The sequence below is a fragment of the Halichoeres trimaculatus genome, unplaced genomic scaffold (genome assembly GCF_033239565.1).
Source record: "Halichoeres trimaculatus isolate MK-OKI-2021-1 unplaced genomic scaffold, fHalTri1.1 fHalTri1_scaffold_15, whole genome shotgun sequence".
Lineage (NCBI taxonomy): Eukaryota > Metazoa > Chordata > Actinopteri > Labriformes > Labridae > Halichoeres > Halichoeres trimaculatus.
Window position 1 is genome coordinate 18,823,464 of NW_027437193.1, and position 22,871 is coordinate 18,846,334.

Below are 22,871 nucleotides of genomic sequence, written 5' to 3' on the forward strand. Positions count from 1 at the left end.
TTCCTCCCCTTTTTTTTTTTCTTTTTTTGTGGGGAACAAACAGAGAAGTCTCCCCCTCCGTCTGGAAGTGAGATTGCTCTGCAGAACTCTCCGTCTGTCCTCTATTACTGACCTCACATTCCCCATCGGGCTGGATCAGACCAGACAAGGTGTTCCTTCATCCAGCAAACACATACACACACATGCACACACACACACACACACACACACACACACACACACACACACACACACAGTTATCTACGCATGCATGTACACACACACACTCTGGCTGTGCTTTGGAAATTTCAAGGGGCCAATTTGACGAGGCACCGCTGCCAACTCACAACAAGACACATGCTCACAAGGTGCGCGCATATTTGTATGCCCTGCATGAAACATCTTTCAATCGCTGTATCCCTCTGTGTGTGTGTCTTTCTCTCTCATCTACACACATACTCATTCACACACACACATATTCAAACAGAGACACACGCAAGAAGCAGAAGTCTGATTACCCAGAATTTCAGGAGACTAGAAAGAAGCAGAGATCAGGTCTGAGTCATCGCTTTTGAAATAGTTCCTTTTTTATTCAAATTTACAAAAAGAAAAGTACAACAGAAATAAATACACTTTGTTCAGCACGCAATTGTGGAATTGTATCAACATCGTGCAGGAGCAATGAAGTCTCTTGGGGGGTGCAGAACCAACGGGGTCTACCTGTTTGGGGTCCAGAGAGTATGACCTTAACCTACAACCTTTATCCTTCTCCTCTTACATGTTCCAATACATGCTCTTATCTTCTCCGTCCTCAGGAGATCAGGTTTGTTTTGGACAGAAATCTTGTCTAAAGCCTTGACAGGACCCCTTTACCTATCACTGTGGTTTGGTGCATCTAAAGTAGCGTAATGACCCCAAAAAAGAGCCGAGGAGTGCAGCCGAGACCACACACTTTTGATTCTATTGAAAACAACTGATTCAACTCATCACACTTTTGATTGAACCAATTTGCAGAGCTCAGGAGGCGCGATAATCAGCTCCGTCAAGTGGTTTAGTCAGCGCAGCTCTCCAGAACTCTGATATAGGACAAATCAAGAGAATCATCGCTTTTATTTTGACCAATCAGCCACAGCAGAACTTTGATTTGAACCAATCAGTAAAGATGAGACACCTGGAGCCAATCAAGACGCTGGAATAAAGCATGTAATTAGAAGGCATGAAGGTCACTTATTGGCGTACCAGGGATAATTACTTTAGTAATGGATGCTGTAGAATTGGCAGCACTGTCATGAAAATGTGGATGTTTTTTGTGTGTGGAGAGACAAATAGACTCAGGAAGTTGGCACATTCTGTGAGAATGCTGAGAAAACGCTGCCTGAATGATGAATTGGCAAAGCAACACATTAGTGCTCTTTACAACAACACTTACTCCCATAACAGAACAGGTCCAGGTTCCTTGGCAGCCTCTCAAGGTGTAGCAGGGCAATTATCATTCATGGCCTTAATTCACTTCCTCCAAGGTAAAGGGTTTGACATTTCATTGCGATAAATGAAGTGTAGGAGATAACCCGAGTTTATTTCATGTCAGGGCCTGTAATTGTAGTTAGGATCATCCTTTCTATCGGTTCTATCAGACATTTTACCGAGCAGGCGTACTGCTGGAGACAGAGGAAAAATGGCAACAGTGTTTGGAAAAGTTAAAAAGAGCACAGATACACTGTCTGTAGTTGTGTTCAGCCCTGAATTTATCATGTGTACAATCAGATTTGGGGCACTGGTGAGAAAAGTTGGGAAGAACAAAATCAAAACTATATGTTTTAATTAAACTCAGGCTGTTAAACAAATTCTTTCAAACCTCAATTTCCTGACTCAAACAGTGCACAAAGCTAATTGCATCAAGTCATATTCCAATCGTATCTGAGATGCCATCACTGGGCTTTTAAAAAACAGTCCATAGTCCATTTAGTCTGTATTAACAATATAAAAGCAGATCTCATCTGTTTTAATTTCAGAATCACATGAATGCAATAAGGTTTACTTTATAACCTTACTGTTACATAAAATCATCACGTGGAAGCTGCACTTCAACACAAGGTCCTTGTTGATACCAAGTGCAGATTACTTTGGACTCGTCTCCTCAGCCGTTTGGGAGTCCTTTTTAAAGTGAAATCTACCATTTCAAAGCTGTGGTATTGTTTTCTGTCACAGCAGCTTGACTTTTTACTGTAAGGGACAGCAAAGGGTAGCGGTTGAAATAAATAAGGCATCAATTTTAAACCATAAGCATGTTATAATTAGCACAGCAAGTAGAATATACTTGGGGACTTCACTGACTTAAAACAAATGTATTAAAATCTTCATGTAGTTTCATATTTACCAGGAGAAAAGACAGCTAATGGAGAGGTAAACATAGTAACTAGCTCAAAAAAGAACACATTAAATTTATGCTCACTAAAGATGCATGAACACCTTTCTCTTTGTTTTATCCAAAAGATATGAGTCAAACATGAAATGAACATTGAGATCAAAATGTTTGCTACATCTTCTCATTGCACTGGAACCTTGTCTGCATTCACAGACATTAAGTCCCAAATAAGGAAGTTGAAGTAGTTATCTGTGAGTTTTTATGAGTTTTAGTATTACAATATTTTGACTTTGAACTTGCTTCGATTTTTTTCCTTTTCTCATTTGTTCAGATAGCTTGAGCCTTGTTCTCCTTACAAGAAAGGGGTTTTGTCCCTTTTTTGTCCCTTTTTTGGCTTTATACTTTCCCGCTAATAGCTTTAGCATGATTTACCCTCCTCCCAACATGTCAAGAACCATTGAGGAGATCCTTATGAGATAACCTCATTATCTCAGTCTTGTGATAATCTAAGTTAATGATGTAAGTTTTAGAATGGATAGTTTTGATCAGTTTACAGACAGATTCAAGCATTGACAACTTAAGACAATGTACCAGTTAAAAACTATGTACATGTTTGGTATGAACATCCAGCAGTGCTGCTTTATACCCGTGTTTCAAATACAAGAAAACATTATATCTGTTTTTGAATTTTGGGTAACTTGCCCCATTAGGCGTCCTCGGAGCAAGCTCTACAATTCCAGACTAACCTACTTGAAGTTTAAAATTATATAAAGACTAGTAGAAAGAGCTATCTATATAAAACAACTATAAAATGACTGTAAGTCATTAAAACAAATGTATTCATAAGGTGTCTATCTAGTCCATACTGTGTAGCTCGTCTGATTTGTCCCTTCAGATAACAGATGTTCCACAGCTGATAAAAGGTATCGGTAGCTTTGAGATGACAAGGTAAAAAAATACTCAGTCTCGTTGCCCCTGAGGTTCTGCACCCCCCTCACTCTTCCCCACTCGTTGTGCAGTTTTTGTACATTGGTCCTGACACCATCCAGTCTGCACAGTGGCACTGTATGAGCATGTCTGTGGCTCAGGTAAAGGGTACAGAGGTGGATGTGGGTTTCTTTGTGACGTCCTGACTGGTTAAGTAAGTGCTGACAGTAGCAGACCTCGACAACAAGATTATGGTGGACCAAACTGGCGGACACTAGCAAAGCTGGCAGCTTGACTTATGTGGGTGGCTTTACAGTGAACCGGTGATAAACGGAGACATTTCTGCGATGGCACACCAAGGACATCCACATTTATGAGGACATGAGGACAAACTCCCCTCTGGACTTCATTAAATTTCATCACCAATTAGAGAATATCTGACTTCAAATATTCAGAAATGCAGGGTGAAGTAGAGAAATATTTATAGGCTTATTGGATCAGCATGTACGGCCATTTCCTAACACCCATTAAAAATCTCTCTCTAGTATCTTCAGTCAGTTACATCTGTAGAGCTCAGTATCTATCTACAAAACTTTCATAACTCCCAGGCAGTGCTACACTAATCACAAAGCTTTCCTTGAGACTCATTACAAATTCCATTTTGGTGTAGTTTTCTTCTTTTCTGAATAATAATCAAGATTTAGGGAAAACAATGAATTTCTGTTGTATGCCTAAGAGGGGAATTTCTCCTCACTCCGTTGGATTTTCATCAAATTGGTTCCTCGCTGGAGCGAGCTAGTTCTGAGGCTCTCTGTAACTAATATTGTGCACAACAACCATCTGCCAGAGGCCACATGTATAATTGAATCCTTGGCTTGTCCATCTCAGACAAGAGCAACCACAAAGCAAGCCCCAACCTGCTCATTAATACACAGATGTTGAATACATGGTGTTGTTTGCAGCCCGGGAGGCTGTGTAGTCCAGCTCAGTTAATCCATTTCTAATCTACAGTACATACAGATAATCCCAACAGTGCTCCTTTTGGACATGTAACTTCTTTTTTTTTTGTAATTGTTTTTTATTTTTACTAATTTTTCTTTTATATACTCTCTTTTAGCAATAATATCTAGTGTTATTTACATTTGAAATGCTTTTACATACAGTCAAACATTGTATCTTTTCTTTGACATCTTATAAAACAACTGTAATCTTTGACATGATTCATTATCTATTATTGAACATCACACGGTATAAAAGTGCATTCCAGCTGAAAACTCCAGCTCATTTGCATCCTGACCTTTAACAAGAACAAAAAGCCTGTCGTGAAAGTCTCTGTGGTTTGTTCCCCTATAATTTCATTGCAGATCTATGGAGGTTTTCATTTGGGCAGTATGAGTGTTCAAAGTGGAACTGATTGCCGTTGTTTTTTAGCTTTTTGTTGCTTTCAAAAATCATGCATACTTTATTTTCAAGATGTGTCTAGTGAGGCTACAGGGGGATAAAAAATAGGAGACTTCTTCCATAAAAACATTTAAATGATCAATTATAGAGTCGTCATGGCTCCATAGAGTAGATGGAGTACTCGTGGATGGTGTTGCTTTTATAATTCACTGTAGTACAATCAAAGCCTTATGGTGTTCATCAGTCCTTTTTGTGTCTGTGTGTGTGTTTGTGTGCGTATCTTTGTAAACATAACAACACTCAACTACAAAAAGCTGGGGGATGAGAGAGGGATCACACCCCAAAATGACTTAAATTTTTCAACATGTCTGTTTTCCTTGTGGGCTGAGAGGAGGGAGAATCTTTTGCAGGATTTAAATGATTCATCATTTTCATTTGGAATGAAGTAGTGAGCTGAATAATTCACTTTTCCGCCACTGCAGATGGAATAAAAAGTAACAGTTTCTGTACAATCGTCTCACTTCCCCAGCGTTTTTTCTCTTTACATCCACCGCCTGCCTGTTATTTTATATTCAAATATATATTAAATCCCTTGTGTGTTATCCTACTTTCCAAAACTTCCTTGTTAAATGTTTACTTTTGCACATTGTGGTGAAAACTAATGTTGCACTTTATGCATCATCAGTCACCAGACTTGTCCTCAAGTTGTCTCTCGTAGTCATTATTTCTCCATTTTCCCTCTTTGTTAAATATGCACTCACACCAGCGTGTGAGTGTATGCACTGCTCTCGCACATCGATCTCCCTCTCACACACAAACACACATGCAGACACGCAGAGAGCAGCAGAGCTAACGCACATGCTGGAAAACGTCCTTCTCCGTGTTTCCTGCTGTTTCTCATTCCATACGTGAGAGCTGAATTAAATCGAGTCTTGGATGTTTGGGTTGTTTTTCTTTGTCCAAAGCGTTTAACAAATTGTTGCTGCCCCGAGCAGAAGCAGCCTCTGCATTGTCTCAGTATCTGTGCTCAACCATATCAGCGTTTCAACACTTATTGCTTTAAATTACATCAATCACTCCCTCCCCTGCCCTCGCCTTCTCCACCCTCCCCGGGCTCATTTTTCTCTGTCTCTTTTTATTACTTTGCCTCTTCATCTTTCTCTCCTTTAACTTCTCTTCACATTATTCGAGCTCTGGTTGCCTTTTCATCATCCTCCCATTCCCTCCGCCTTCCTTCCTTACCCCTTCTTGCCCCTATTTGTTTCATTTTTATCCTCCCTCAGTCTTTTGCCTCGTCTGAAGCCTTCTCTCCTCCCTCTTTCTTATCTTTTTTCTCTGGCTCTTTCTTTTCCTTTCTGACTCCCTCTTCCACACTCTCCTTCTCTTCTCTCTCCTTCTCTCTTTCTTTGAAAAGGTGGGCTAACTTCTGGAACTGGGGACCCCACTCTTCCAGCCCTGCCCCCCATTCCTCCTTCTCTGTATCCTTCTCTCCTTCACTCTCCAGAGAGCTGAGGGATCCAGCCCGGGACCCTGTGCCCTCCAGGCCGTAAACCTGCACAGAGTCGTACGGCGGCTGTGATGGGTCAAAAGTGACCTGGGCGAGACGCAGACGGAGGAACTCGCCCACCCTCAGTGCCAAGGAGGGACCACCGGGACCTTGTGTGCCTCTCCCAGCCTCCATTCCTGGGACCCAGCCTGCCCCAAAGCCCATCACTCCTCCATACGGCCCCCGAGGCTGCCCCGGGAAGGGGAACAACTGGGGGCTGATATCTCTCCTGCCCAAAACATAGCCCCCCAGGCCCATTCGATCACGCCAGTCCCCAATAAAGCCAGCTGCTTCTGGGTAGACGGATGATACCCCTCCACCCTCCCTTTCTGGTCTTGCCACAACAAAGTTGCTCCCCATTTCTAGTCCTCCTCTCCCCAAGCTGCCGGGGTAGTCTCTCTGTCCAGACACCTCCCCCTGCTGGACAGTGGCGTAGTTTCGTCCACTGGCAGGTTGTCCATCTGTGGAGGTGCCTCCATTTCCATTTCCACCTCCACCTCCTCCACCAGAGTCAGGCTCAGCCTGACCAGAGCTTGTACGTTTCGGAGATGAGCCGCTGCGTGAGGCCCTGCGTCCTGCCAAGGGGAGGGTTGCTGAGTCACACACCCAACCTCCGCCGTTCTGACCCGCCGGGCCCATCAGGGAGCCAGACCTGGTCATGACGAGGTTGTTCTCCCTGGTTAAGGTCTCTGACTGCACCTGGAGGGGACGTAGGTGAGCAGGAGTGGTTTCAGTTTGGGGCTGGGGCAGGGTGTGGTACTGTTAGGTTAGGTTTGGTTTCAGTCACACAAAATGGGATGAGGCATAATTTAATGAGAAGCATAATAAAAGCAGAAAGATGGGGGAGGTGTGATGAAATAGTGCCCGAATGTAAAAAAGCAAGGGATTGTGGTGATAAAAAGTGATTGAGAAGAGAAGAGACAGGCGTTGAGCAGAGCAGAGCTGAAGAAAAGCAGAGCTGGAAGAAGCCGTAGATACTGAACACTAAAATGAGCTAACACTGCACTGTGAGAGGGAGATGGAGAGAGAGGGACCGGGAGATAAAATATTTGAAAATTAAATAAAGGAAGGGCTAGAGAGTCTTGCAATGGCCTAATAAATAAAACAAAACACAGAAAAGATAATGAACAGCAGGATATAAATGTGCTGATATCTCCGAATCATCTTTTCTCCCACACGTTTCTGCTACCAGAATAAAATCCTTCACTTCTGCAGTCTCTGCAGTAACGTAGTGTGGAAGGTTTAAGCACACTGGATAATTATTTTATATTTGCCTAATTACTTTCTTTCTTACTTGTTTGCCTTTTTAATTGAATAACTGAGTCATTCATTCATCTTTAATGCTTTCCTCTATGAAAGCATCTATCATTTATCACATCAGTGATTCAATTTTAACTTGTTATTCAAAAGCAACTTCTTTACATGCGTGCTTTCAGAAACACCGAGCTCTGTCCATCTACCATCCTTTCATCTTAATGTCCATCATCCATCCTTCTGCCCATCCACAACCTATCAATCATCAATCCTTTATCCATCCTTTCCTAATCTTTTTTCTCTATCCATAGCCCACCATCTTTCTCCCATCCATCCAACAAGCCAACCAACCGACTACAAATCTATTCATTCATCCTATACCGCCCTACAAAGGCAAAGTGCAGTAACGACCCATTTGGCCAAAACAAAGGGGCTGTTTACGCGATAATGGTTTCAGGGTGAAACGCGAAAAGTTGTTGTGGTTTGTGCATTTACACAGAAACAGTGTTTTAGCTGACCTAGAAAGCAAAATTTCAAAAATGGCCTCCAAAGCTCAATCTTCTGAATATACTGACTGTCTTTTAACAAAATGTGCATCTGTTTCTCCACTTTTGCACTTAGCATTCGCCGATACATCAGATGATCGGATCAACTCTACTTCAGTGAAGATCTACCAAAAGCTGCTTCTGGACAAGACAGGTATAGGGCAAACTACAGGTCTGGCATGCTTACTACAGCGTTTTCAGTCCCTCAGCGTTTCTGTGTTGACGCACATTTTTTCACTGTGTTTTAGCGTTTTTTGATGAAACATTGTCATGGGACGGTGTCGGCAGCATTTTGGAAAAATTCCACTCCGGAGGCCATTTTCAAAAGTTTGCGTTTTAAATCAGCTAAAACGCCATTTCCGTGTAAACGTGAGGCCAAAATGCAACAATACTTTTGGGTTTCACCCTAAAACTGTTGTTGTGTAAACAGCCCCAAAGCTAAGTGTTTTTATACTGTTTTAGAAAAAAAATGGTATCAAATTTGCCATAACTCCTAAATCCAAACAAAAACAGGGTAAACAGCAGGAAGTGTTGTCACTGTGCTCTAGCTGTTTACAAAACGCTAAGCTGCAATGATGTAACACAGTGAGAAAGTGCAGTGAGTGATGTTACTGTGGTTAGGCTTTGAACAGAGGTACACTCCTTTTTCAGTGTTCGAAGCCAAAACACAGGAAGTAATTTATTGCACACTGAAACATAAAGCGCAGCAAAAATTAAAACCAAGCCAATGTTTAAAACGTAGTAGTTTAGAAAAGTATTCTGTTAGATTAAATATTATCTAAATCTGCCTGAAGAACACCTAGTTAAAACAATAAAACCAGCGCAAAATAAGACCCAACCAAAAACATCTGCCAGTAGGAAAAATCTACTGTCATGTTTCTTGAAATATGAATTTAGTTTTGATGTGTTAATGTTTTTATTCAGGAAATTTAATTAGGTTTTACTCATTAAAAGAAAATCAGGTTATATATTTGTCAGTCTTAAAACATGACTTGGCAGGTGAATGTGGAATAGCTCAAATCCAATGGGACATTTTGTACAAGGAATGAGACACAACACCTGCTTACTTTTACAGTGTTTCCCCTTCTATTCTCACATTCTGACTGATCTACCAACAACTCATTTGTCTGGCCCAACCAAAATCTGTAACAGCATTTTTCTCAGTTTTTCCGTTTGTGTAATTACTGCACTTTGCTTCTGTGGAGAAGTATAATTCATTCATCTTATATCATCCATCCATCTTTTATCCCCCCATATTTTATCCATCCATCATATTTGGAAACATTAAACTGTGTTGCATTGTTTCTATTATTTGTTTGTTAAAATAATCACCTTTTCTCATCCATACAATGGGGGCTGTCTCTGCCTTCAGTATTATGGAACATTCCTCAAAACTGCTTAAAGTCATTACCTTAAATGTCAACAATATTGATACTAGTTTCTTGTTGTAATCATCTATACATGTTCTAATGACTAAGTCATCCAGATCATAAGGTAAAATAAATGTGAAAATTTATAAATTATAAAAACTCTTAAATGAAGAATTTAACAGAGATATTTTTCTATGCAGCAGTTTTAAGTTTCAGTGATTTCAGCCTTAATTAATGATAAATGTATTAGAATGATGAATATTAGAAGCAGACATAGCAGCTGTGAGTTTGTTTGTTTTCTCTCTTCCTCTCATGTTCAGTTTGGTTTTGATGTCTTGATTTTTAAGTAGTGTAATCATGTAACATGTTATGACTTAATAGGCGTAATCTTGTAATGTAATGAGTTCTTTTCATTAAAAAAAAACTGTTAAGTCACCAGAGTCAGGAACCACCAGCCACTGTAAAATCTGCTCTTATTTTTCATTCTTATCTATCTTTTTAATCTTTGATCATTTTTTCATTTAAAAAAAAAAAAAACACTGAATAGGAAGCTCCATACTAAGGATATAAATCACCTGGGACCCAGGGTCCTTATGTTTTTATACATCAGGTTTATTTGGTGCAGATTGCCCCTGTCAGTTTTTTGACTGAATGCACAATTACTTTAAAAAGATACTTCCAGTCAGCCTGACCTGTGAGATCAAAGGCTTTTATCCACAGTTCTTTCCTCTTCAGTGACACAGCATCATTGGGAAATCATAACGAAGGATAAAATATTTGGGAACAAATTAAGATCAGCTTAACTTTGACCACATCAATCAAGTTTTTGTGAAATCCTTACCCAGTCCACGTCTTGGTTGTGGTTCCCTTTGTCCCCATTGCTCTCCTCTGTACAGTTGCTTGCTGTTCCCGTCCCCCCTCCTCTCTCCTGGCTGTCACTGGTCCTTGGCGTTCCCCCATCTGACGTGCTCACCCCACTTTGGGGTGCAGTCCCATCACGGCTTCCAGCACGACTCCCTGTTCTACTGCCCGTGCTGAGGTCTGTTGGAGCTATGTACACTGCCCCCGACTCCATGGGCCCCACCATGGCCCCCTGGTTCTGAATGACCAGAGAGTGGTCTGGCTGGCCAGCAGGAAAGCGGTATCCAATCTCTGCCAGACCTGGTTCAAATGTTCCGCCCGGTGTGCGTCGGAGGACTGGTAAGGTGTGGCTGCTGTAACAGAGGCGGCCATAAAGAGGTCCTCCTGGTCCGGAATAGTTGTGGTCCACACCTGGATTCTGAGCCCAGCTGTAGGTCCGAGCTTTTTCTTGGTTACGCTGGGTGTAACGTCTGGAAAACATGAGACTAAAATCACCACTGGGCCTCTAGAATTGGAGTTATTCAGAGATATTTATCTATCAACAAATATGAGAACATTCCAGGAAGTAGAGGTCTCCAGTGTCTGAACCACACTGCCACCTGAAGTTGTTGTCTCTGGAGACCAATTGAAGACCCTTCAGTGGACTACACTGCAATCCTGGAGGTGGCTTTGTGGCCAATTTCCAGTCAGGCTAGATGCTACAGATAAACAACCATGATATCCAGACCAAGATTTCCTTGTCTTTGGGTTGTCACTGTATATAGTCCGAAGGTGGGGGGAACTCTAGTGAGTATGGGGCTGTAGTCATACCTACAATGTATCTATAGCTATATGGATCTCTGATTACGGACATTTATAAAATGTTGGATCCAGGTAGGGATCCTGGAATCGGATATTGGTGACCAAGGGCCAATCTGTAGGGCAGATCTATTCCACACAGTTCTCTGCTTCTGTTGACTTTCACCCATTTGTATGCAGATATATTGCGGTTACGTCAGCACATTAGCAAAATCAAAGCTAATTCTGAAGCCATCATTAGAGTATTTTTCCCACACATAAGAGAGATTCCTAGCCTCAGAGGTCATTACTGAGCTGCAGCTTCTCCCTGTGACCAGAAAACAGTAACGCAAGCTTTCATTTGGTGACTGGTCCTCAACAGAACCACAGACTACAGCTTCAAAGTGACTGAATATGTTAACTAGCACTGTCTGTGAAACAGTGTTAAGAAAAAATAAAACATTAAAAAGTTCAGAAAGGTGTTTTTTCTGTTGCAGGGATATTGCAGAGCATTGCATTAGATTTAGAAGGTTTCTAGTGTTTTTCTGTCCACCTCCATAAATTGCGGAAAGCAATTTTCGATAAACTACAGTCAGCCTTTGTACTTGTTTATGGCCTCCCCGTATGGCTACAGTTAATTCATCTTGTTTAATTATTGGTCCAAAGGCGAAAACAATGTTTCACAGAAACATCAAAGTGGGTACAAACAACTCTGATGTAGCAGAGCAGAAACGTGCTTTAACAAAATGAGCACAACAAAGTCATCTTACATGACTGCAGAGCCTGATAGCGTCCTGTCTCAGCAGTTTGATCACTGACTGATTGTGACCCGGGAGTTACAGCTTGATCGGATAAGTAAGGTTCTGGAAAGCGATAAAAGCTTTTAATCTGAAGAGGTAAATCTGTTTCCTTCCTTACTTCCTCTCAGCATGTGATTGGAGGGTCAGCTTTGAGGTTTGATGCAAGCAAACAACTTCTGACCTACATTAACAAAGCACACGCTCCATGGATGTACTCACATGTTCCTGCTGTCAAGTGTGCGGTAGCCACGTGTGCGAGAGCTGTGTGGAGCACTCTGGAGTGCAGCAATGTCAAAGGCAGCGGTGTCGGCCTCGCCCCCGCCCTCATCGTCATAGGTTATGATATTCTCACGTACGTCGTCCTCTTCCAGCGGTGACAGAGAATCACGCTTCTGACGGCGCAGTGACAATGACAGGGCACTCACCGCTGCAAAAGGAAGGCAGAGGGAATAAAGGATATTGAGGGAGAGGAGAGAAATTGGTAAAAGAATGATGAACAATGGGAAAGAGGATAAAGTCACGGGGGAAATAAAGGGATGGAGGAAGAGGAAGGAGAGAGCAGGGGAGAAAATTTGAGGCAGACAAAGAGGTGAGACAAAACAAATACAGAGGAGGCCTTGGGTTAGAGGGCTGGTATATCATATCAGCAGGCTGCATGCCTCCACTGTGTAATTGACATTGAGCTCCAGCCAGGCAAATGGACGCTCTATTCTCCCATGACTCCATGACTCTTATCCCGTATTCCCAGAGCAGACAGCTACATCTGACCCAGGGCTGTGGGCAACAAACCAAGCCATGGTGGCTCTGTGACATTTGTCCGAAGGGCTACCTGTGATAAATCCACACAGACAGATGGATATTTTCTGGCATTCTCAAGAGCAGAGTGATTCATATTTTCATCTTGGTTTTTATGTAACTTAACTTTATTATGTGAAAATAAAAACTTGAATAGAGGCTCTCGCTTTGACCAAGTTTAAAGTTTCAGACTCCATTTTCAAATGATGTTATTGATAACTCATCACAAATTGACTTAAATGTATACATTTTGGAATACTTCTGCTACAAAAAGAGTCATAACAGGTCCACAACAAGACTGAGGAATCAGTGATCAATGCAAAGTTTATACTGTACCCAGAATTTTAATATGTCGACTGAAACCATTTTTTTTTTCATTTTTTTCTAAATGTCAAATGAGGGGTAAAATCATTTCATCACATTTTAAACATCGATATAAGAGGCAAAACGCTTGATGTCCATGCTAAATGTGTCCAGATTATAAAGTGTTCATGTTGTAGAAATCCCTGTATCTGTCAGATTATTATTTATTGTAAATCATGTAAAGCTTCTACCAGGGTATCAGATGGACAGTATAAAGCCTCAATAAAAAGCACAATACTCCCTCTTTGTGTTAATGGTCATTCAATGTTTCCAGATAATGTAAGATATTGAGTGTTTTACTTGTTGGTGTTATGTTTTCAGAATATGGAGAAAAACAAACCTGCTTTACTTGCTTTACCCAGGTGCTGTTGATAACGTTTTCATGCTTGTGTGATTTTTTCTATAAATGTAACATCGGCTCACAGCTGCTTCAGTTAATAAACCCACAGCTTTAATATTATTGGAGACTGCATCATTTGATTTCTATGAAACTGATCTAATGATCGCTAACACAAGAGGGGGAAGCCTAATCTGTGCAACAGTACAGGGGGTCGCCTTTCTGCCAGAATGAACATGTATTTCTGTCTTCATCAGAGTCTCAATCCACAGGGCTCTCATGAAGACTGGTTATCTGAATATCCACCTTTCGTATGCCAAGCCCTCTCAAACAACCAGATGGGATCCTGATGGAGCTGTTGTCAAAGCTTGAGTAGAAACATTCAGCATTTTGTGGAGCGCCAAGTTATACTGTTCTGGATTAGTATGAACCTCTTATAGGCATGGAAAATAAGCAGCTCTGGAACAAACATCAGAGCTGTTTTAGAGCCACAGAATCAATGTGATTGCTCTAAAGTTGTGTGTATTTCCTTGTATCGTTTATGCCCTTGTCACTTAGTGAAGTAAATTCTAAACTCCTCCAAAGCCACTTTGCATGATCACCTTCACGCCGTGTTGCGCTTCTGTCTTGATTGAACTGGGCTCTTTCAGAATGATAATGCTCCCATCAACAAGGCATGAGTAGTTATCCAACAGACTGAATAGAAATGACAATGATGCTGGCCACCAGCCAGAGCCTCCTCAGCACCTAGACATTATCCAATTGAGCATTTGAGTTTTAGCAAAGGTGGCAGTGACATTTTATTATGTCGCTATCAAAAACTGAAGGGCTGGGATAATAACTCAGCGTTGTTATTTTAGCTCTGATTAGTGCTGACCTTGCCAGAGGAGATAACTGGACCAGAATTGTGAGGAAAAGTAAACCCTCCATGAGCAGCTGTGACTAAGAGAAATATTTACGCTGCTGCCTCCATTATTTTCATATGCAGATTAAGCATTCAGGGTGGAGTGGAGGGTAAAAAGCCCTTTACACTATTTATTCTTCTTTTTATAAGCCCAGCAACAATAAATTCCTTTAAAGGCGGTAAATCTTTAGGATTTAACTTCACTGTATAAATAAAACTTAGCAACGTTGTTGAGTAATGATGCAGCTTTATAGCAATGGCTCTTAAAGAACTCACTTCTACTGTGTGTCCACTTATTTTACTGTTACCAGGGTCTGGTGGTGATCCCAGACTTGTACTAAAATGTCCATATAAACTGAATATACGGATAGAAGATATTTACCCAGAAGTGTAGCAACACATGCCAGAATAGCCAGCAGGGCGGCCGTACTGAGTCCAGGAGATGGCAGCGTGGACTGCTGGGGAAGACACACTGCCTCTCTCTCCCAGTCCCAGTCGCCCTCAGCCTGTTTCTCTTTCTCTTTCTCCCCAGCCCGTGCCCCTCCTCTCAGGCAGGGACAGACGGACACAGTGACCGTCCCGCTGCTGGTGAGGCCTGATGTCCCATCCCTCAGGATCAGAGGCACGTAGAGCGTCAGGGTAGAGGACGCAGAGCGGGACAGCGGCTGGAGCTGGGACAGCAGGACCAGGCTGGCTGTGGGCCCTGAAGGAAGATACACAAAGAGGATGAATGATGTCATGTCGTCCTCCCATGTTGTACTGAATGACGACAAGATGTTACACTGCACTTAAGTTATTTTTGCTTGCTGTTCATGCTTTTATTCAAAGCAAACAGGACAGTGGATGGACAAGGAAACAAGGTGAGAGTGGGAAGTGACATGTAGGAAAGAGATTGCAGCTTGGATTCAACACAACCCGCTTAAGGGCTAACCACTAGACCATACACCCTGGCCACTAAACTTAAGTTTCCATTGTTTGAACTGATTGGTCAATGAGTAACTGTGAATTTAAAAAAAAATGTATATACCCTCTGAAGAAAAGATACTTGACCATATTCACATAGTGGCCTTTTCTGCTTGTGTCATGCTTAGTAGGGGAACATGAAATGATAATGAATATGTTCCAGTGCAAGTCAGTGCTCTGAACTTCAGTTTTTTCAATACTTCTTAGATGGTCATCAACCAAACAAACAAATAACTGGAAGAAAATAACCTCAAACATTTCAGAGTGTAACATTTCATATAAACACCAACCAAAAAAGATAATTCTTATAGCAAACGTATACACAACATGGTTTAAAATAAATAAAAGTTTGTGCCTCATTTCTCTATGAGCACACACTGTACGGGGGTGAAGTTTTTTATAACTTGTTATTTTGGAAGTCATTAAATTCTTCAGATTTTCTTGCACACTCGATTGACAGGTGGGCACCCTGTATTCAAAAATGCAATAGTCCCGCCCCTTTACCTCATTATAACTCAAACAAAGCTAGGTTGAGTTCAGCACCTCTATGTGGCCTGCTACGACGACAAACTTTAAAATCCGGTATCAAAAACAAACAGGAGACTATGTCCATAAATTAAACAGTCTTTTTCTCACCACAATGATGAGCCCATCTCAGCATTTCCATTAAGTTTAATGTTTCATCAGTGAAGCTGTAAGTTACTTACTTAACAATAATTAATCCTGCCAAACTTAATTTTAGCCAGACAGCTGCTATTAACTGTCATTGTAAGCATTTCCATGGTATTAGCTAACTGGTCATAAGATTGTGTAGTTTTTTTTCCCTGACAGCCATCAGGTTGTCCCTCTACAGTTGTGATGGAACACATGAAGACAAACTAACTGCATATAAGCTTCCAGTGCTGCTTGTGACATGAGGAGAAATGGCTGATAAGCATCTAGGGTTTCTGAGACTTCCCTGCAGTTTTGAAGTGGCCATTAATAGGGCAACTACAGTAAGTTGTTGGCTTTTATGAAGTGGGACCAAAGAGAAACGTGTCCTTGCTTCTCAAAACAGGTATACATTTTGTCAAAATTTTTTGACTTAAGTTCCTAGCCCTCCTCATTTTTCATAATTTATGTGAAAGCATAAGTGAATTTGACATTTGAGAACAGCTTGCTTCCCAGCGGGACAGTGTCCACTCTGTTATCTTCATTAGGTGGCACTGGGTGCTGAAAAGCATATTTTAAAAGAGCTGCAGCAACCAAAACATTGAAATCAAATGGAGGAAGGCAACACTAACAACAATAAGTAAAAAAACACAACAAAACAGACGCCTGTTTCATAACCTTTCCATTTCATACCTAATTTAACAGCTCTCACCTACCTTGACTCTTTTTTTTTAACTTTTAGTGGGACCTAAGCTCCATTTCCTGAAGCTGAATAACAGTGGTATTAATTTGAGAATTCTGATTTACACTGGAGAGTACTGCAGCCATGCTTTATGAATCATGGCTTCGTATTGACCTTCAACAAAGCTGAATTTCTAAATAAAAACTGGATTTCATTTTTCGATCTATCGCCACTAATTCCATCTGTGATTTATACACAAACACCTGTTTGCTTACACCTGTTCTGAAAGACAGAGCCAATTCATCACATGCAGAACAAAGCTGAGTGCTACACACACTGAAATCTCTTTGCAGACAGGAGTCATGTCTAATCAAACATGTCTTTGATTTTTAAAATGCTTTTTTCAATGTTAAGAGGCTTGCATGAAATACAGTATTCAGCACAGGACCCTTCTGGTTTGGCTTCTCTTGCAATAAGGCAGAAGACACGTTAAGTGCTCGTGTGGGAGATGTTTTTGATTTCAATTAAATTAAATAAACAGCTACAATAACAACGGATAATTGAGTGCATAAAAACACAGTGCTGAAAACATTAAACCAGTAAATAAAAGCCACTCGTATAAACATAACTCAATTATCCTAACAGTTTGCTTGGATCTAAATCGCAGATCAAATCATTACCTTTTTAACAGAGCAAATAATGTGGCATGCCTTTGTCAAACAAGCTATCCACATTAGAGCAAAACATGTTCTTTCTCTGTTCTCAAATTGGACAGCACATCAGAGAGGCCTTTGATCGCACATGTCAGCCAGATTTCATCCTGAGCCACGACCCAGCCAGAGCAGGTATGTTTCACATGCTTGTGCCAAGTTCAGAGACAATTAGCAGAGAGCGCAAATATCATTCAACAGGGCTGGATTCATCTTCCTCACTGCAGTATATCCCATGTAACAACAATACCTGGGCTGGCAGCCCAAGTAGGTGTTTTCAGCCTCCTGAGTGTCACTACTCCACTGACTGTTTTACATTCTCTTTTTTATGTGTATGAGATTGCTTCAGATGATTGAACCTCCCCTCACTCTTTACCCTTGAGTAGGTAGCGTGTGTCAAATGGCACATGCTCTGCTGCATGTGATCAGAAGGAGAGGTCCTTCAGCGTGTCCCCGCTGCTAATCCAATGATTTAGGAGCAACCTCTCAAACTAAATATAAACCTTCTTATATCACAGTGAAGGAGATGTGTGCAGCTGCACAGATAACCGCTACAACCTCAAGAACACAGCAACCCAGTGAAAAATACTAAATACTATTTTTTCTGACAACCTGTTGACAGGCTTTCTACATTTGTTCTGTTTCACTACTGATTGTACAGGAAAAAAAATCAAAAATATTTTCTAACATATTAAACCAATCTGGCATTAGATCAGGTTTTGTTTCTGATATTGAGCAAATATCAGAAATGATTGAACTGAGGCTGGAGTTACAGATAACCTGAGAATGTTTTCGGAGCTAAAGTACATAGTGGGCAATGAGCTACTGCACTGCAAAAACTGAAATCTTATCAAGTGTTTTTGTCTTATTTTCTGTAGAAAATTCCTTTTTAGACTCATTATGAGCCAAATTCACATGATCAATCCAGAAAAATGTCTTGTTTAAAGTTATTTAAGGACAAAAATTAGGTCTGAATTGCTCGTAACCAGTAAAAAAATCTGCCAATGGAACAAGAGAAAAGTTACTTGTATTAAGACATTGTTCTAGTCTCAAGGAAATTTTCAAGCTATTTTTTCTTGTTCCATTGGCAGATTTTTTTTACTGGTTACAAGCAATTCAAACCTCATTTTTGTACTCTGATAACTTGAAACAAGACATTTTTTCTGGATTGATAAGTTGAAAGTGGCTCATATCGACCTAACCCTATAATAAGACAATTTTTACTTTAAAAAAAGACTAAAACACTTGATAAGATTTCAGTTTTTTTGCAGTGTGTAACAATGAAAATCTTCAAAAATGGCATAATTGGCTCAAACATAAACTCAAAGTTTTATAATAAGCTTAGGTCAAATATCTCAACATGAATAGAGTTACTTTGCTTGGTTGAATTCTTCAACTCTTTGGGAGACAATTGTTTTAAGCGCCAAACCCTGATAGGTCTCCTGCTTTGCGCTCATCCCTGTTGGCTACTGCTTCAAATTAATTGATTCTGGCTGCAAGTCTCATTGATTCTGATGCCATATTTAGAGAGTAAAAAATAATGAACAATTCTAAAAAAAGCTTAGCTTGCCAAAAGTCTTGGGCCATTTAGACTACAAAAGTAAAATGTCAACTGGGAAAATTTTTTTTTTCTTTTTGCTTCATTAAAAATTACTCTTATTGGGAAAGATCAAAAGGAATTACAAATCATCACATTACCAACATACATAGAGCATTTTACATATGAAATGCATCTGACTCAACTGTGGCAAACAAATAGCATCACAGATCTAACCACAGCTCAGAGACTTTCCTCCACTTTTCATTTCCAATGTGAAGAGATTCTCCACAACAGGGACTCCTCACAGAATTCAGGCTAGAATAGAATAGAATAGAATAGAATAGAATAGAATAGAATAGAAAATACTTTATTTATCCCCGAGAGGAAATTCAGGAGTCACCGCAGCATTTAAGAAAACAAAAGTAAGAAAGAGTATAGAAAGGGCAAAAAAGTCCATAAGAAATTAGATTAGATGACGACATCCCGTCCACCACTCGTCCACCACTCTCCAGCCCAGCCAGTCTCCACCTCCACAGGGTCCAGGACTGAGCCTCCCCAGAAGTCTGTTCAGTCTCTTTCTCCTGGATCTTGTCTGCTCACAGCAGGCGAAGCTCCTCCAATGTGGCGCCAGCGTCCGATGTCAGCTCTGTCAGCCACGTCCGTGAACAGCACGATGCCGCTGGGTTAGCACAGCTAGCTCGTCCATCCCCCGGAGCTAGATCCCACGTTCCCAACAACGATGGATGGAAGGACAGGTCCACATCGTCACCTCCCAGCTCACATCCGAGAACCAGCACGTCATCCTCACCTCCTCCTCCTCAGCTCGAGGGAAATCATCAAGCCCTACACTAGTTAGCATTGACATGCTACAGGCTGCTAACAGCTAATTTTGCATGTAAACAATGCAGCCATGGTTACATGTAGGATCTCCAGACAAACACAGGAGAAAAGTAGTCAAAAATACCGCCGAAGCCACAAAAAGTTAGGTGTCCGTGACTGACAATGAACCATACAAAGTGATGATCCACTCCAAATACAAAGATTACGGAAAAGAGACAAAAAAATTACAAGAAACGGACAAAGACGAGAGAGCTGCTGCAACAGGCAGCTACTTGGGTAGCGCCTAGCAACGGAAAAAAGAGTGGGATGCTCTCTAAACTCATATCTAACAAAATATATTTAAAAGTCATTTTACACATCTATTTATGCTTATGCTTCTGTGTGTTTGGTATGTTTGTAAGGAGATGTTCATTTGGCTGTGGTGTTCTGATGAAAAGGAGGCCACAGCATCTCTGTGTTGCCATCATGGATGCACTTCCTCTCTCCTAGTGTTACCATCATTTTTAGTAAAGCTTAGCCAAACTTGAGACCAGTTGTTGTGTATGCCTATACAGCAACCTCTTGGCGCTTGAAATGAAGCCTTCGCAGACGCAGTAAAATCTGCAGTTTGCAGAACGTTCTCTTGATTCGGTTCAAAAAATGTGATTTTTTACAGCATAAGTAAACATGTGATGTGGATGAATGGGTGTTTTTTATAACTAAGTTTAAAAACTCTGTATCAGAAACAGTAGGGTGATGTCTTGGAGACCACACCCCTATACCATACAGTCTATGGGTCACCCCAAGAATTGAACGTGCTGCGTCATATGTTAATTTATGCTATGCTGGCACAGCAGGTCTTGGCAGATAGCTACATTTTCTGTGGGCTGTAGACTTATTTCTAAATCTCAAAGACTTATGTCACTGTCAGAAACCAATTATCACAACCACAATGCACTGGATGTATGGATGTATGGATGTACTGCAAGTGGTACAGACACAACAGTAAATCCAGAACTCCAATTCAGGGGATATTTTTGCAGTGACATGTGTTGTTGCTCTGCAGTGCTGAAGTTAAAAGATCAATGTTTAAAAGTAGAAGAAATGGTAGAAGTGCATATAATTTTGAAAATATATGTTGATTAAATTTGTTGTACAAAAATCTGTAGGTTCATGACTTTGATAATTAAATCAAAATTTTTAACAAGTTTAGTTGACAGTAAATGTTTGAAATTTTTATCAGTGGGACTGAACATAATCAGATTTTGGTTTTTAGGCTTTGACATCTCTGCCTCCTGAGGATGTGCTTTACACGCTGAAATGTGGGGAATGATGGGATTATATGTAAACCCTGGAGCTGGAGCCTGCAGGTGGATTCTGTGGTGCTTGTGGGGCTGAAGAACAAATGCAGTATAATCCTGAGCAGCAGAGGCATTTAGTGAGCAAAGGTTTGGAAATCTTGCAGCTGTAATGCGATGCCAAATTGGGCGCGAAGTGTTTGGTGGCTGTTTGTCGAGAATGAGACATGCCATTATGTGTATTACTGTGCGGCTTGAGTCCACTCCTGAACTAGCTTACAGGCATTCCTCCATTTTGTTTAGACCACTGTTGATGCAATGTTTTGATATGTATTTCTGCCTGCTGCAGACAGCAGTGGAGCTAATGTGTGGTGCATGTGAGCCCACAAAGTTTCCTGTATTCCCCTGATTGGCAGCCTGTCGCTGTAATTCACTGCATGGGGGAAAATGAGGAGATGATGTAATCAGGGACTTGCTGTACAGTAAATGGTGCAAGCTTCAAAATATTCAAAAAAACATCAGCAGAACAAATGCTTTATGTTTTATTCAGCGTGTTTGTTAGGCCTCAAGGATGCAAACAATATGTTTTGGCAAGGAAGAGCGAGTGCAAACAGAGCTGTGTTTGTTTGTGATGTTTACAGGGAACCTCCACAGGTGAGGCCTATTTGCCAAAAATGATTTGGGGGACCAATGATTTTAACATTTTACCAATAAAACTAATGAATAAAACAGGGAGCACCACATGTGAATGTGCTTCTAGCATGGTGTGTATTTGTCAGTTATTGTAGATGTGGTTTGTTTTAAGTTAGGTGAAATTATTTCAGCAGATATAACCTTTGAAATCTTGGACTTGATGCTTGGAACTGTAAATAACCAGCAGGATAATGCTTTCATAAGTCAGCATGCCCTTGATGTGTAAATGCTTATGTTTCTTTTTGCTTGCACTGTTCTTTATGTATGTTTACTCTTTAATCAGTACAGTATGTGGGTGTTTTTGTGTAGTGTTGGAGCCATGCAGAGCCATGCAGTCCCAGAATTTACGAGAAAAAATACAAAGTAACTAAATCCAATTGATTTGAAGTGAATTAAATGAAGCAGCTCAGATTCCTTCAAAGCTTTTCATTGAAAACAGCAAGTCTTGGCGGTTGTGTGGGGGAGAAGATGGATGTGGTGGATATGGGAAGGCAAACAAGAAGGACGATTAAAAGAGAGGAGGATAACAAAGCAAAACAATGAGGCCACCGGAGTTGGGAGATGGATGGTAGAAGAGAGAGGCAGAGACAGGAAAAAAGGAAGGGGGAGGTAAAGAGAGGAAGAAAAGGAAAGTATGAGAAAAGACAAAGATGGAAGGAGAAAAGCGGAAAGAAAATGTGGGATAAGAGCCTTAAAAAGTGAGAAGAAAACACCAGGGGAAGAAAAAAAGGAATTAAGAGAAATATATACAGACAGAAAGATTGAGTGCCTACCACCGCTGTCCCTGACGCTGAAGTTGAGAGCAGCAGTGGACTCCGGAGGGATGCTGAAATACACGGTGCTGTCATTCCCTCCCTCATCTCTATCAATCGCCCGCAACACCTGCACCACCTGAAACACAGAGATAGAGAGGAGAGGAGATTGGGGGAGGAAAGGATGTCAATGTTTGTGCGTGTGTGTGTTTGTGTGTGTGAAGGGGACACAGAGAGCAGAGAAAAGAGGAAAAGAGAAGGTAATGGGAAAAACACTAACAGGGAGAGAAAGCTTTTAGTTGCACAGCATTAGGCAATGTCAAAACAAGCTAAACAAGTAGTAAAAAGACCCGAGCAGAGTGAGCCTGATGCTCACACTGATTAAAATAACTGGCTCTGACTTGTAGCGTCCTTCATAGAGATAGTGTAGTGTGGTTTTCAATTCAGTAATAGCATCTCCGCAAGTCTACCAAGGCAGTGGTAACAGAATTAATCTACAAACAAATCTCTGGCTGCCTTTGCTGATGGGTAATTTCTTT

The 22,871-nt window shown here is 41.0% G+C and overlaps 1 protein-coding gene across 4 annotated transcripts in view; it reads right to left on the reverse strand.

Moving 5' to 3' along the window:
* Positions 1 to 551: 551 nt before the first annotated feature.
* The window catches only part of cdh24b (cadherin 24, type 2b), a 296,244-nt gene continuing 273,924 nt past the window's right edge, over positions 552 to 22,871 (reverse strand). For all 4 annotated transcript variants that reach the window (XM_074687942.1, XM_074687943.1, XM_074687940.1 and 1 more), the window contains 5 exons: positions 22,354 to 22,471; positions 14,607 to 14,927; positions 12,045 to 12,252; positions 10,229 to 10,718; positions 552 to 6,917 (listed from right to left, as the gene is read on the reverse strand). In XM_074687942.1, coding sequence (XP_074544043.1) covers positions 5,952 to 6,917; positions 10,229 to 10,718; positions 12,045 to 12,252; positions 14,607 to 14,927; positions 22,354 to 22,471 — 2,103 coding nt within the window. In that variant the 3' untranslated portion in view covers positions 552 to 5,951. The remainder of the gene's footprint in view (positions 6,918 to 10,228; positions 10,719 to 12,044; positions 12,253 to 14,606; positions 14,928 to 22,353; positions 22,472 to 22,871) is intronic.